Source organism: Mus caroli, unplaced genomic scaffold, assembly GCF_978045245.1.
Source record: "Mus caroli unplaced genomic scaffold, Mus_caroli_1 scaffold_6, whole genome shotgun sequence".
In the NCBI taxonomy this organism is placed as follows: Eukaryota; Metazoa; Chordata; class Mammalia; order Rodentia; family Muridae; genus Mus; species Mus caroli.
This window is the reverse complement of record NW_028227261.1, coordinates 146,327,317-146,341,558: the sequence shown is the minus strand read 5'-3', so window position 1 is coordinate 146,341,558 and position 14,242 is coordinate 146,327,317. Positions and strand designations below refer to the sequence as shown.

Genomic DNA, 14,242 nt, shown 5'->3' with positions numbered 1-14,242 from the left:
GCATGGTACCATCAACTATAATCACAGAATGGCTGATTCCCAAGGGAAGGGATGACAGTCAGCAGGAGGCTGGCCACGAAAGCCACAAAAGCCCACTCATTCCTCCTCCAGCAACAGAAGAGAGTTTGAAGCATTAAATCAGCTTCCTTACACAACTCTTAAGTTTCCTGAACAGATCCACGAACATCATTCTGCTATATTCTCTCTGTCTCTGTCTCTCTCACTCTGTGTGTGTGTCTCCTTCTGTTGTGGTTTCCAGAGAATGAACTCAAAACAGGCTTGCATGGCAAGTGCTTTTATCTGTACATTTTGGGGACACACTTTTTTGAGACAGGGTCTCATGCTTGACCCCTCAGTGTTGTAAAGAATGACCCAGAATTCCTGATCCTCCTGCCTCTATCTATCTCCCAAGTGCTGAGATTATAACATGGCTGACTTGTAGTAACCTTTGTCCTTTTGATAGCCACTTTCTTGTAAGTGGGCTCTCTAGAAAACTGTTTCAGCTAGTAAACTAACTCTGTCCTCCACCTTCTTTAAAACCTGGGCTTTTAAAGAACTGGGTTTGCCTCTAGTTGGCAGCACTGGCAATATATACAGAATATATTCAAAGGCAAAAAGTACCTTCAAACTGCATGCACACCCATCTGCTTTTTACTAATTCCATCATGTAATACCAGGTATTTCCTTTCATGTTGCTTCTGCATTTATTTCAGTTTTTCGTACAATACATACACAAAACATGATTAAGCCATATATTGTACACATTACACCTATACACAACATAGCACTTAGAATCCTGGCCTGATAAACAGCATGCAAATGTATATTTACTTCAATACTTATACAGTTGGGTTTTTTTTTTTACATCTTTTTAAGAGCGACATAACAGCATTATAGGGACACACACACACACACACAAAGGGCGGCGACTGAACCTAGTGGGCTCCGTCTCCTCGCGACTCCCGTAGCCCTGGCCTGGTAGGCGGGGCTCCGGGGTAGGCGGGACTCCGACCGGAGGGCGCGGCCGCGGCTCCTCCCCTCTCCTCGGGCGGCGCTGGCGGCGGCAGCACTTCCGGGTCGGCGCGGAGGCGGGGCGGAGGCGCCGCGGCTGTTATTGTTCCGTAGGGCTGGGCCGCTGTGCTCCGCGCTCGGCGCTGTCAGTTCGTCCCGCTGCCCCTCGGCCTTTGCTGCTGGCTCTGACGGCGGCCGACGGCGGGCGGGGCCCGGGTTCGCGGCCGAGCGGCGCCGGTGAGGGCGCGGAGGAGGCGCACAGCGGGAGGAGGAGCCGTGAGCCTGGCACGGAGCGGCCGCGGCCATGGCGTACGCCTATCTCTTCAAGTACATCATCATCGGCGACACAGGTGAGGCCGGCGGCGGGCCGGGGGCGACCAGGGCGGGCAGGCGGGGCAAACGGCGGCGGCGGTGGCGGCGGGCGGCGCGGGTCGGGGGCGCGGCGCCTCCCTTCCTCCCATCCTCCCTCGGTCCCCTGGCCGCCGCTCCATTTCCGCAGTGCTGGCGCTGGTGACGTGGGCGCTGCGAGCGGCCGCGGCCTGCCTGGGCCTTCCTTCCCTGCTCCGCCCGGGCCCGCTGCAGCCAGGCCCGCGGCAGCCGTTTGCCACTTCCCGGAGAGTGTGACAGCAGCACGGCTGTCCCCCGGGGCCCCCGCCTCGACTGTCTCCGCGGCCCGGGGAGGGAGAGGGAAGCCGAGCGAATTGGAGCGTGACAGGCCCCGGTCCCGATTTTTCTCCCTGGTCCCACCTCCCCGACCTGCACGCTTCCGTCTAGGCCCTGGCAAGGCGCACCCTGAAGTGGGACAGCCTTTTGGGGAGGAAAAAAAAAATTAAAAAAGGAAAAAAAAACTAATTTTTTTGGAAACATCCTCAATCTCCAAGTCCGAATAAGTGAGATCACATGACTCGATGGCAGGGCAATTCTTCTCGGGGTCATTAAAGCACCGTTGAGCTCTGGCGACTTTTGCCACGTGTATGCTGGCATTATTTGACTTGATAGTAATGCAAGGCAGGTCAGTGGGCTGGGTGTGAGCATACTGTGAATATGCGGACTTACTACTGATTTTTTTCTTTTTTTCGGTTTTGTCAAGTCCAGGATCACAACTGCTAATTTTCAGGTGACCTCGTGTACATTTGTAGCAAAAAAGAAAGAAAGAAAGAAAGAAAGAAAGAAAGAAAGAAAAAGTTCCCACTTAAAAATAGCATTCTAATAAGTTTCTGAAGCAAATAAGCAAGCAGTTCATGAAATACTTTGAATACCTGCGATTTGGGCCATATTTCGAATCTAATAATAAACGTAAAGCTTGTTTAGGTGTTAAAACTATTAATACACTAGAGTCTGATTTCAGTGGTGAGTGTTGCACAACCTGGACCCCTTACACAACTTTGTAAATGTAGAAGCATCTTGAGGTTGCCCTATGATGTAGCAGGTTCTATAAGTAATTCTGGAAGTATGTTGATTGCTACCTAACACAAACTTCCTGCAGTTAATACAGCTTTTCAGCCGTGTGTGTGTTTGTGTGTGTAAGGAAACCGGATGGTTTTCTATGCAAGGTACTGGATAAAGCCATATTTTGTAAACTGGAAAAGTGGTATCTAAAATAAAAGCACTGAGTTATAAAAAAAAAAAAGTAAAATTGGAGATGTCAGACTAACTACAGTGTGCCTGAGTTTGTGAAACAGGAATAACTGACCACTTGGTTGTCCCAGCAGCAGCAAAATTTAGATTGAGAATTTGCAGGGTATCTTGTTTTTATTAGTATTTAGTAATGTGCAGGGAATACTGGGAGGACTAATACTAACTAGCTGACGCTCTGTTCTCAGGAAATGGTCCCCATCCGTAAACAGTCCCTGTGGTTTGAAGGGAAGACAGTCCTTTGTTGGCATTCTGGTCTGACCTAGTTCTGGCCTTTGACTGCTTGGCACTGGGCTGTAGCTAGCACTTGGTCCACACTCCAGTTTAACTAGCATAGTTTAACCTCAGTTTAATCTGAACTACTCTGTCAAGCTCTTGCTTTAGTTTGGTCCTCAGGGAACTAAAGTACCTCCTGCTCTTGTAGCATTCTTTCCTACCGCATCACCTTGCTGTTGCCTGTGAGGCCCAATAGCTGGCTTCTGAGGCTTCCTTGGTCCCTCCTCCTCCCTCTGTTTGGCCTGCCTTCTGCCATTATCATTCCCTAAGAAATGTTGTTAGTCTTTTAATTAAAGCCTTGCCCAGGCCTTCCATAATGCCTGCAGAATCAACATATCTTGACCTCTTATATATGCCAGTATTCATCTGGTACCTTGGTTAGAAGTAACTGCTTATTTTCTGGATTATATTTCTCAATTTATATAATTTTCCTGATGTTTATTCCAGACTTATGTTATAGGTACTTGTGTAGGCATCTGCATTTGCTTACGTACTTCTTGGGGGTAGAAAAGGTATTCTGTGTGCTTTAGGATGAACTTAGTCAAAGGTAGATCTCATAGAGTTAATTAATCAGGAGCCAAATGGACTGCGTTTCCACTACATACATTAATAACTTCAAATCTTAACCCCAAATCTACTAGTTTTTTGCTTAGTGCTTTTGCTTGAAAAGTTCTATCATTTTATTTCATAGAGAGTATATTAGCAGATATAATGTGATTTAAAAAGTGGAAAGTGTTTCTGCTTTGAACAAGCCTAGTCTAGTAATATAAGCGCATAATTATTAACAGAAAAAGCCTATTTCAGGAACCTAGCATGTCTGTCAGTTTTTAACTTCATAATCAGTCCTCCTGTCCCTCATCAGATACACACATTCACAAGCCAATCGTGTTTACTCACAGTTAAAATGCCCCTCTTTCTTTTGCCTAGATTGTGGTAAAAGTGCCTTTCCTTCCCTGTTGGAGTATAGTGGTCTTGCCCCCCTTCCCCATTCTCTGTTCCTCCACTCTTCTTCTCACTCCACCAGCATTTTAAATGATCTTTCTTATTAGGAAGGCTTTTCTTCTCACTGTTGGGTGAAAAAGTTTGTGTGCCTTGAAGGGAGGTTCTGACTAGGGAGATGACATTTGAGCTGAAATTAAATAATGAGCACATAGTAGGTGACCTAGGTTAGAGGTTTGAGAACTAATCACAAATAATCCTCTTTGTCCAAGATTTCATTATTTGAACTGTTGAAATTATGAAGTCTTAAATTTTAAAATTTTTATGTGTGTGCATGAGGGCCTGCATATAATGTGTGTGCATGTGTGATAATGGTGATGATGATTGTATGTGTGTGTGTTTATACCGTGTACATGCCTGATGTCTGCAGAGACCAGAAGAGTGCCCTTAACCACTGAACCGTCTCTCAAGGCACCAAAGTAAGGAATCTTGTAGGGAAGAAAAAAGCCTCAAAATATTAATACATTTATAAATAAGCTCCCAGTCTGAGAAACTCCTTCTCAGAGTTCCTTACTTGTCTTCACACTCCTGCTTTGATATCAGGGTTGATGGCTGTACCATAGGTCAGACAATTAATTGCAGAGCAAAATTACAGCTCATGCACCCCAAAATGCAAGGTCTTATTTATTTGGTGAGAATTATTTGGTGCAAGTGGTTCACATGTGAAACTATTAACACCTAGGGATCTGACAGAGTTGCCCTTCTGGAATGAGGTGGGTGGTGACCTTTAGTGAACAGGAAAGGAAATGGAGAAGGTCTTCCTTCCTGCAAAGAGGAAGAGCCACCTAGCAGTAAGGCACCATGACTCCACAGAGTTGTGTGCAGTGTTAAGCTCATAGAAATCAGACTGCTGCTGGGGTGCAGTGGTATGCTTTAGATGCAAATGGGGTGCAAAAAGCAAGTTATAGGAATATGTTATACTTGCACCCCCTTTTCTTTCTTATGTTTTAATACTGGAATATTAGTGTCCATGCTGCTACCTGTGTGCATGGCCCAGCTAGGTTTCCATAGTCGCTGTCAACTGTATTCCATGTTTTGGAGTATTTGGGGGAAGTTTTCAATTAGCAATAATTACTCTTTTGAGTAAATCTCCTGGGCTGCTACTTACTACCACATGCAAAGCTCATGCCACCTCCATTTGCTGCTCAGCCTCAGGCTGGGAGGCTGTGTCTGTACTGCAGAAGACAGAGCCACATAGATCCTCCACATGTCATCTCTAACTTACCAGTTTCCTGTTAAATTTTCCCACTTGATTTCATCCACTTTGCTTATTTACAAGCTTTAAAATACTCAACATTTTAGCTGTTCTTTTCTTATAAGTAAAAGATGATGGATTCCCTGGGCTACCACACCCAGGTAATCACCTTCTTTTACTTGCTTTTGTTTGTTTGTTTATTTATTTATTTATTTATTATTCAGAGCACTTGAGATGATATTTTATTAGTTCCAGGGTGACTTTTTATTCTTAAGACCTTGGCAGGAGTAGTACTTTAGCATGACTCTTCTTGGTCAGTGGTGGTCCTTTATGCTAAGTTTTAAACTTGACACTTTTCTTACTTGCTGCTTTGCAGATTTTTCTCTTTTTCTTTCTCTTTTTTCTTTCTTTTTTTTTTTTTTTAGGTATTCGCTAAGGAATACTTAGACTTGGTCTGTATGGACTTTTCTGTCACATCAGCTTTTAGCACTGTCTGGGTGGTAGATTGCCATAAAGAATTCTCAAGGCTTTTTATAGTTTCTACATACTATCAGTGCCCTGTTGTCTACCCCTTTGGTTTGGGGGATTCTCTTATTCACTTTTGCTTGCTTGCTGATTGAGTGATTGAGATTGCTTGCTGATTGATTGATTGATTGATTGAGATAGAATCTAATTTCTGAAATGATTCTTCTGCTCCAGGGTTTCAGTGCTGGGGTTGCAGATTTATCTAGTTCTTATTTTTTTGTTTGTCTGTCTGTTTTTTGGGAGGGGGTGTCCTGTTTTGGTTTTATTGTTTGTTTTTATAAACAGATTTTATGTAGCCTGGGCAGGCCTCAGTTTCTTCGTGTGGGAAAGGATAATGCTGAAATGATCTTCTTGCTTAGACTTTTCAAGTGCTGGGATTACAAGGCATGCGCCAGTTTGTACAGCCCAGTTTTTTATTTTTTATTTTTAGTTAAGGTCTCCCTTTTGTAACATAAGTTGACTTCAACTTCAGATCCTCCTGCCTCTGTCTCCTGAACTCGGGATTACTGGCTTGTACCATTGTGTCTGTTATTTTTTTAATCTTTCCACATATTCATTGGTTTCATTGTACAGATGAAGAAAGGTAAGCTGTGTTGTTTAGAAAGACTTATTTTTAGTACTTGTGTAACAAAGTCCTTGGGCTGCTGGACACTAGTGGCCTGCTTCCTTCCCATTTGGCATCTGTTCCCACCTCCTTCAGGCTTACCGTTACCTCACTATACATCCTGGATAATCTGGAACTTGTTGTATAGATCAAGCTGGTCTGAAACTCATAGAGATCACCTGCCTCTGCTTCCCAAGTGTTGGAATTAAAGGGGTGCATCACCATGCTAGGTGATAGATAAAGTTAGGCTTCTCCCAGTTATCTTAAATACTCTCATCTTCAGGTATAGCTCATAGTGACTTTGTGACCAAATTGGGAGAGAAAAAGAGGATGAATATTGATGGCTGTGCTCCTGCAGCCAACTCCTTGAAGGCAGGATGGTGCCTGGCATAGACAGTGCTTTCATGAATGATAAATGTGTGAGATGTAGGTGTTGCTAGGCACGCAGCATGGCATTGGCCAAATTCCTCATTTCTAGACATTGAAAGGGCACAGCGATTGGTGAGTTTTGTATAAGTGGGGAATATAGGCTATATTAATTTTCTGTTGTTACTGTAACAAGCTACCAGAAAATTAGCAGCCCATACAAAACAAATTTATCTTAGCGTTCAGCAGTTCAGATGGATGATGTGTCTGGCTTGTAAAGGCAAGCCTTTGGCAAGGCTGGGTTCTGTTCTGGAAAGTCCTTTCTCATACAGATTGTCCACAGAACTTAGTTCCAATAGCCGTAGCTGCAGGGCTCCTATCCCTGTTTCTTTGATTGCTGTCATTTGAGGGCTTTTCCCAGCTTTCCATTTCCATAGCCATATTGATATTATAGAGAGAGTGCATGCACTGTTTTGTTTTGTTTTGTTTTCCTCTTTTCAAAGGTAGTAATAGACAGTTGTCCACATTTTTTCTTGTGTTCTGTCTTTTTTGTTTGTTGGTTTGGTTTGGGGAAGGTTGTTTTTTTGGGTTTTGCTTGTGGATTTGTTTTTTGAGACAGAGTTTCTCTAAGTAACAGCTCTGGCTGTCCTGGAACTTGGCTTTGTAGACCAGGCTGGCCTCAAACTCACAGATTGCTCACAGACCTCAACTCCTGATTGCTGGGATTAAAGCTATGCACCACCATGCCTGGACCATGACCTGCCTATCTAAATCTTCTTGTGTCTCCCATCTCTGGTTAATGTAGGCATCTCCATTTTTAAAGATCGAGTAATTACCTTGGGTCCACCTGGATAACCAAACAAACCTTTCCTTCTCCCAGGCTTGCTTTGCTTTGCTTTTGTTGGTTGGTTGTTACTTTCTAGGTCTCATGCACTCAGTGCTTGTCTTGAGCTTGCAGCAGTTCTGCCTTCTTCAGCCTCTCAAGTGCTGGACTGACAGTCATTTTTCACCACATCTAGCTGCTGTAACTGGTTGTATAGGGCAGTCTCTCTGATGTTGTAACTCATTGTATCGGAACATTAGTTCCCATGGATAGACTCTGTTTTTAGTTGGGGGTTAGGAAGCTGTCATAGTACAACACTGCTCATAACTAAGTTGGATTTTAGACTCTGGCCTTTCTGACTCCAGAATCTGCAGTTTCGCCTGTATTGTAAAGATTCCTTTGCTTTTCCTAAGCTCCTTATCAGATTGTCTTTTGTGGGTTTGCTAATCTCTTGGTTTGAGTTGCTGTTTGGTGCTTCATAGTCCTTTAGTCCCCTTATTTAAAGAAATAGTACTTGCACTCATACAAACCAGAAGTGATGGTGCACACCTCTAAACCTAGCGCTGGGGAGGCTAAGGCAGGCAAATCTCTGTGAGGTCAAGGCCAGCCTGCTCTACAGACTTCCAGGATAGCCAGGGCTACACAGAGAAATCTTGTCTTGAAAAGCCAATTTTTTAAAAAGAAGAAAAAATGTTTAATTGGGCTTACATTCTAAAAGAGTTAGTGTTAGAGTTCATGATGACAGAGCAAAGGCGTCTTCACAGGAGCAGCTGAGAAGTTACATTTTGATCCACAACTGTAAGGCAGAGATGGAGAGAGCACTGAGAATGCCTTTCTTTTGTAACCTCAGAGCCTATAGGCCACCCCCCCAACCCACACCATGCACTTCTTCCAACAAGAACATGGCCACAAGTCCTAAATCTTCCCACACAGTTCCACCGAATGGGTGCCAAGTATTCGAACATAGAAGCTTAGGGTGCCGTTCTCACTCAGACCACCGCAGTGTGTGACTATGAATTTGTCTTGTTTGCTTGAATGTTTCTATAATTATCTCACACTGGTTTTAAAAACTAACCCAGACTTGACCATGCTGCCTACTGTCCAGATTAAAAAACAAACAAATTTATTTTTTGCCTTCTATGTGTCCTAATATAATATATTGATTTCCTTCTCCAGCTCCCGGACATTTTCTGCTTACCTTCTTTGTGACCATGTGGTACTTTTAAATAGTTTGCTATGGCTTGTCTTTAGTGTTCCTAGCCTGTCTTGTGTTTTCTTGTACTTAGCATTTTTTTTTCCTTTTTTTGTATCTAAATGGTTTATATAAGTTTCCTCATATTAAGATGATTTACAGTCTTTTTGTCCATCCATCAGTCTCTCCATCAGTCCATCCATCCATCTCAACTCCACTAGTGATTTTTTTCAATGTATGTGTGCATTTATCTGTATGGGTACATGTGTGTAGATTTGTGGGCATATGCCATGTGGAAGTCAGAAGTTAACAGTGGATGTCTTCATCTCTCTCCACCTAGGTTTTTCTTGAGAGAGAGTGTTTTTGTCTTTTGACACGGGATCTTTTGATAAAGCTGGAGTTCACCAGATTGGCTAGGCTGGTTAGCCAGAAAGTTGCAGGCATCCTTTGTCTCTGCTGTCTATCTCTCCCCCACCCCACCCCACCTTACACATATCACCATACCAGGAAATTTAGTTCTTGGCCCTCTAGCTTTGCCAGTCTTTCTGCTCCCTTCTGTGATGTCCCTGAGCCTCAGGTGTGGGATTATGTTGTAGATGTACCAGTTGGGACTGACTACTTCATAGTCAGTTTTTCTCTACATTTTCATAAGGTATGGATTCCTATAATTTTTTATGTAATCCATTACAATATTTAAAATTTTATTTTGAGTCTATAATTTGAAAAATGAAATGTTTTGTATGTAATCATTGAAGAATTTGAATTCATTTCTGCTATTAAGTACCACTGTTAGATAGACAAGGATCAAGACATAGATGACAAAGATATGGCTTTTATAGCACATATCACACAGAAAACAATAATATGAATATCACATTTCCCAAGATATGTTATGTCACCCGGACATTATAGAACGTTATAAAGACCATTGTTCTGTGGGATGAAAATATAAATTTCTGAGTTTTCTGTTCGTAAAATTGATATAATGTCTGCCAAGTGCCTGTTCAAGCCCCATTTCTTTTCTCTAACTTCATAACAATGTTTGAATTCAAGTGTCAGTTAAGTGTCTCTTATTTATTTACTGCTCGTATGTTAGTGTAAGTAGGATGTTCATGCTTGGTATGCTGACATCTGCCTGTAATTCCAGCATCTCAGAAGCTGATTCTGAGTTAGAAGCCAGTTTAGGGTATACAGTAAGTTCCAGGCAAGCTTGACTATATCAAGTCTTGACTTTATCTCAAAATGAATTAACTACTATTAATGAAATAAACTTTATTGAAGACAGGTATTTGTCCATTTTTAGCAATAACTGCTAAGCACCTAGAAGTCAAATGGTATCACAAGTCTCTCTGGTTATTTTGGCCTACACCACTCTTGGATACTTTCCAAGAGTCAGTGTTATAGTTAGAAGATTCTGATTGGTGTGGTGTCTCCACTGTATGACCTTGGTTAAGCTCAGGTCTCTGCATCTTATAGAATACCAAATTTACATACTTTACTGGGTTTTTGTTTTTTGAGCTTGATATAAAACTATGCACAGGTGCTTTATTAACCACAAAGTGGCTTACTAATAATAGTACTTAAAGTTAATTGTTCCCTTCATTGAGCTTCCTAAAATTAAACTAGTGGGGTAGGTTTTGCCTATTTAAAGAGACTAGTTTGCTGATTTTAATCTAACTCCTTGAGTTGAAAACAAGATGATTACAAAATAGTAGCTATTTTGATCTTGATGCCCTTTGTATTTAATAAACTTGAAAAGGTTCTTTTCTATCTCAAGATGTCTTCCTGAACTACCCAAGATTGGCAAGACTATCAGAGAAAGACATTCCAGTTTTTACCTGTCTTCAGAAACCAATGGTTGGGCAGTAGTCACCCTCTACCTGGACTTCCTCTGTGCTTACTTTTATGATGTGCTGGCTACTTTTATATCAACACAAGCTAAAATCATTTGGGAAACAGGACTTCCAATTGAAGAACAAGTCTCCATAAGATTGGTTTATAGGGAAGTTTTTAGTGCATTTTCTTAGTGATTGATGTGGGAGAACCCAGCCCATTTTATGTGGTACCACTTCTAGGCTGGTGGTGCTGGGTACTAGAAGAAAGCAGGCAAAGCAAGCCATGAGGGAGCAAAGCCTTTTAGCAAGAGCATTCCATTCCTCCATGGCCTCTGCATAGGTTCCTGTCTCCGGGTTCCTACCTTGTCCCTGTCCTTACTTCCCTGGATAAAGTGGCAACACTTTAAATAAGATTGGGTGGCTACAATCTAGAACATGGAATAAACCCTTTCCTCCTCTAGTTGCTTTTGTTCATGGCTTTATTAGAGCAATTAGAAACCATAAGACACCACATGAAGAATTTCTCTCAGTTTTGAACCCCTTTTTGAAAGAAAGTTTGTAGTTCTACAGACCTGTTTTGTAAAAATGAATCTGTTGGTAGAGCTATCACATCTGTTTGGATAAAATAAAAAACCCAGTTTCAAAGGGGGAAGTAAAAGTGTGCATAGCCCTAATCACTTCTGTAAACTTCACTTCAGTCAGTAGCATAACAGAATGACTTGTCAGTTATAAATTAAAACAAATAATTCTATGTCTGATCCTTGTATCCTAATTTTACCAATGGAATTGTGCAGTAATTACTATTATACTTTTTAAGGTGTCTTTTGTAATATCATGTATAAGTCTAAGTTTTTAAGAATTTCTGCATAGTTAAATCATAATTAAATCTGTTTCTGATCTTCTTAGTCTACTTCTGTGTTGTCTAATAGAAACCAGCACTACTTAAACAAGATTTTAGCAAAAACCTTGGCTAGTTCACAGAATTTGGAGGAAGATAGTAGAATCAAGTTTCAAAATAGGCATGATGGAGAAAAATAGGACACAGCCAGATTCATGGTATCATACAGCCTGCTTAAGAAGATGGTACATTCATGCCAGTGACTCTGTTGGGCTCTTTCATCTGTGTTGTGGCAACTGTGGACTGTTCTCCCAATGACCGTTGGTATTGTAGCACCCTCTCAAGATTCCAAGTTCTGAGCAGCAGTATCTGATTGGCCAGTCTTATCAGTTTTCCATTTTTGCTTCCAAGGAGATCAGAAATACTCAGCCCCCAGAGCACTGGGTTAAAGATGTGTCAGCACATCCAGCCACTTTACCCTTTGTCTTCAGTGTTAGTATTGGTAGCTTGTACATTTGTGTCAGAAGTCAGATTTCTGGATCAGCTTCTGTTTGCATTTAATTTTTATAGATGTTGCCAGAGATCTTCATAAGTGTGAGTGTGTTTAATCTGAACTTCCTGTATATGTCATGGACTTAAATTTAACAAGCTAACTTTAGCAATAGTTATGTGGACTAATTAACTAGTCTGTATTTTCCTAATTTAGCAATTTGTTTTTGTTACTGTTACTTTTTTAGTACATGAAATAGTTTATTTTGCTTACAGTTTCTAATTTTGCACAAACCATTTATATCTTAACATACTTCTTATAGGTCATGTACAATAGATTTTATTCCATAGTAATAATATATGTACCTACTTCTTTCCATAGAATCATGAAAGAATGTTTTCTTTTTTTTAAGCTACTTAATTTTGAGACACTGTCTTATTGTGTAGTCCAGGCTGACCATGAGCCCTCAATGATCCTTCTACCCCAGTCCCTTGTATTCTAAAGTTGCAGGAATGCAGCACCAAGTCTACTTTTGTGTTGTTTCTTTTGCTTTATTCCCCAACTCTGGAAGCTTTTATTTAATAGGTCTAATAGAATACAGTTGGCCTTACTTTTTTTCCATATTATTTTTTGAGACGAGGTTTTACTGTGTAACCTGGCAGACTTCAAACTTGCAATTTTACCACCTTGTCCTCCAGGTACTGGGCTCACAGGTATGTGCCACTTTGCTGCCCAGCTATGTTTCAGGTAAACAAAAGAAAAGCTATTTAGATTTCTCATGATTGATTTTTTTTTCTCTCCATAGAACATGATTTTAATATTTCCAGCTGTTAATATTAAAGAAACGGAATAATTATTTTAAGATATATTTTGTTGTTATGTCTCTCTTTTCATTACTTGATTTTATTAATTTGGATACTGTCTCTGTGTCCTCTGGTTAGCCTGGCCTAGGGTTTATCTATCTTGTTGATTTTCCCAAAAGAACCAGCTCCTAGTTTTGTTGATTCTTTGTATAGTTCTTCTTGTTTCTATTTGGTTGATTTCAGCCCCGAGTTTAACTATTTACTGTGGTCTACTCCCATTGGGTGTATTTGCTTATTTTTGTTCTAGAGCTTTCAGATGTGCTGTCAAGCTGCTAGTGTAAGCTCTCTTCAGTTTCTTTTTGGGGCATTTAGAGCTATGAGTTTTCTTCTTACCACTGCTTTCATTGTGTCCCATAAGTTTTGGTATGATGTGTCTTCATTTTCATTAAATTCTAAAAAGCCTTTAATTTCTTTATTTCTTCCTTGGCCAAGTTATCATTGAGTAGAGCATTGTTCAGCTTCCATGTGTATGTGTGCTTTCCATTGTTTTTGTTGGTATTTAAGACCAGCCTTAGTTCGTGGTGATCTGATAGGGTATATGGGATTATTTCAATCTTGTTCTGTTGAGGCCTGTTTTGTGACCAATTATATGGTCAGTTTTGGAGAAGGTACCATGAGGTGTTGAGAAGAAGGTATTATATTATTTTGCTTTAGGATGAAATGTTCTATAAATATCTGTTAGATCCATTTGGTTCATAACTTCTGTTATTTTCACTGTGTCTCTGTTTAGTTTCTGTTTCTATGATCTGTACATTGCAGAGAGTGGTGTATTGAAGTCTCCCACTATTATTGTGTGGGGTACAGTGTGTGCTTTGAGCTTTAGTAAACTTTCTTTTACAAATATGGATGCCCTTGCATTTGGAGCATAGATGTTCAGAATTGAGACTTCATCTTGGTAGGTTTTTCCTTTGATCAGTATGAAGTATCCTTGCTTATCTCTTTTGAAACTTTTGGTTCAAAGTCGATTTTGTTCAATATTTGAATGGCTACTCCAGCTTGTTTCTTGGGACCATTTGCTTGGAAAATTGTTTTCCAACGTTTTACTTTGAGGTAGTGTCTGCCTTTGTCACTGAGGTGTGTTTCCTGTATGCAGCAAAATGCTGGGTCCTGCTTACATATCCAGTCTGTTAGTCTATGTCTTTTGGGGGGAATTGAATCCATTGATGTTAAGAGATATTAAAGAAAATCCATTACTTCCTGTTAACTTTTGTTGTTTGAGGTGGAATTTTGTTTGTGTGGCTTTTGGGTTTGTTGAAAGATTACTTTCTTGCTTTTTCTAGGGTATAGTTTCCCTCCTTGTGTTGGTGTTTTCCATCTATTATCCTTTGTAGGGCTGGATTTATGGAGAGATATTATGTAAATTTGATTTTGTCATGGAATATGTTGGTTTCTCCATCTGTGGTAATTGAGAGTTTTGCTGGGTATAGTAGTCTGGACTGGCATTTGTGTTCTCTTAGGGTCTGCATGACATGTACCCAGGATCTTCTAGCTTTCATAGTCTCTGGTTAGAAGTATGATGTAATTATGATAGGTCTGCCTTTATTTCTATGTTACTTGACCTTTTTCCCCTTATTGCTTTTAATATTCTTT

The 14,242-nt window shown here is 40.9% G+C and overlaps 1 protein-coding gene across 1 annotated transcript in view; it reads left to right on the top strand.

The window, feature by feature from the left end:
- Positions 1-1,060: 1,060 nt before the first annotated feature.
- Positions 1,061-14,242, top strand: part of Rab2a (RAB2A, member RAS oncogene family) — a 73,704-nt gene continuing 60,522 nt past the window's right edge. Inside the window, exon 1 of the mRNA XM_021160387.3 lies at positions 1,061-1,361. Within this exon, the coding sequence (XP_021016046.1) occupies positions 1,316-1,361 (46 nt within the window). The 5' untranslated portion in view covers positions 1,061-1,315. The remainder of the gene's footprint in view (positions 1,362-14,242) is intronic.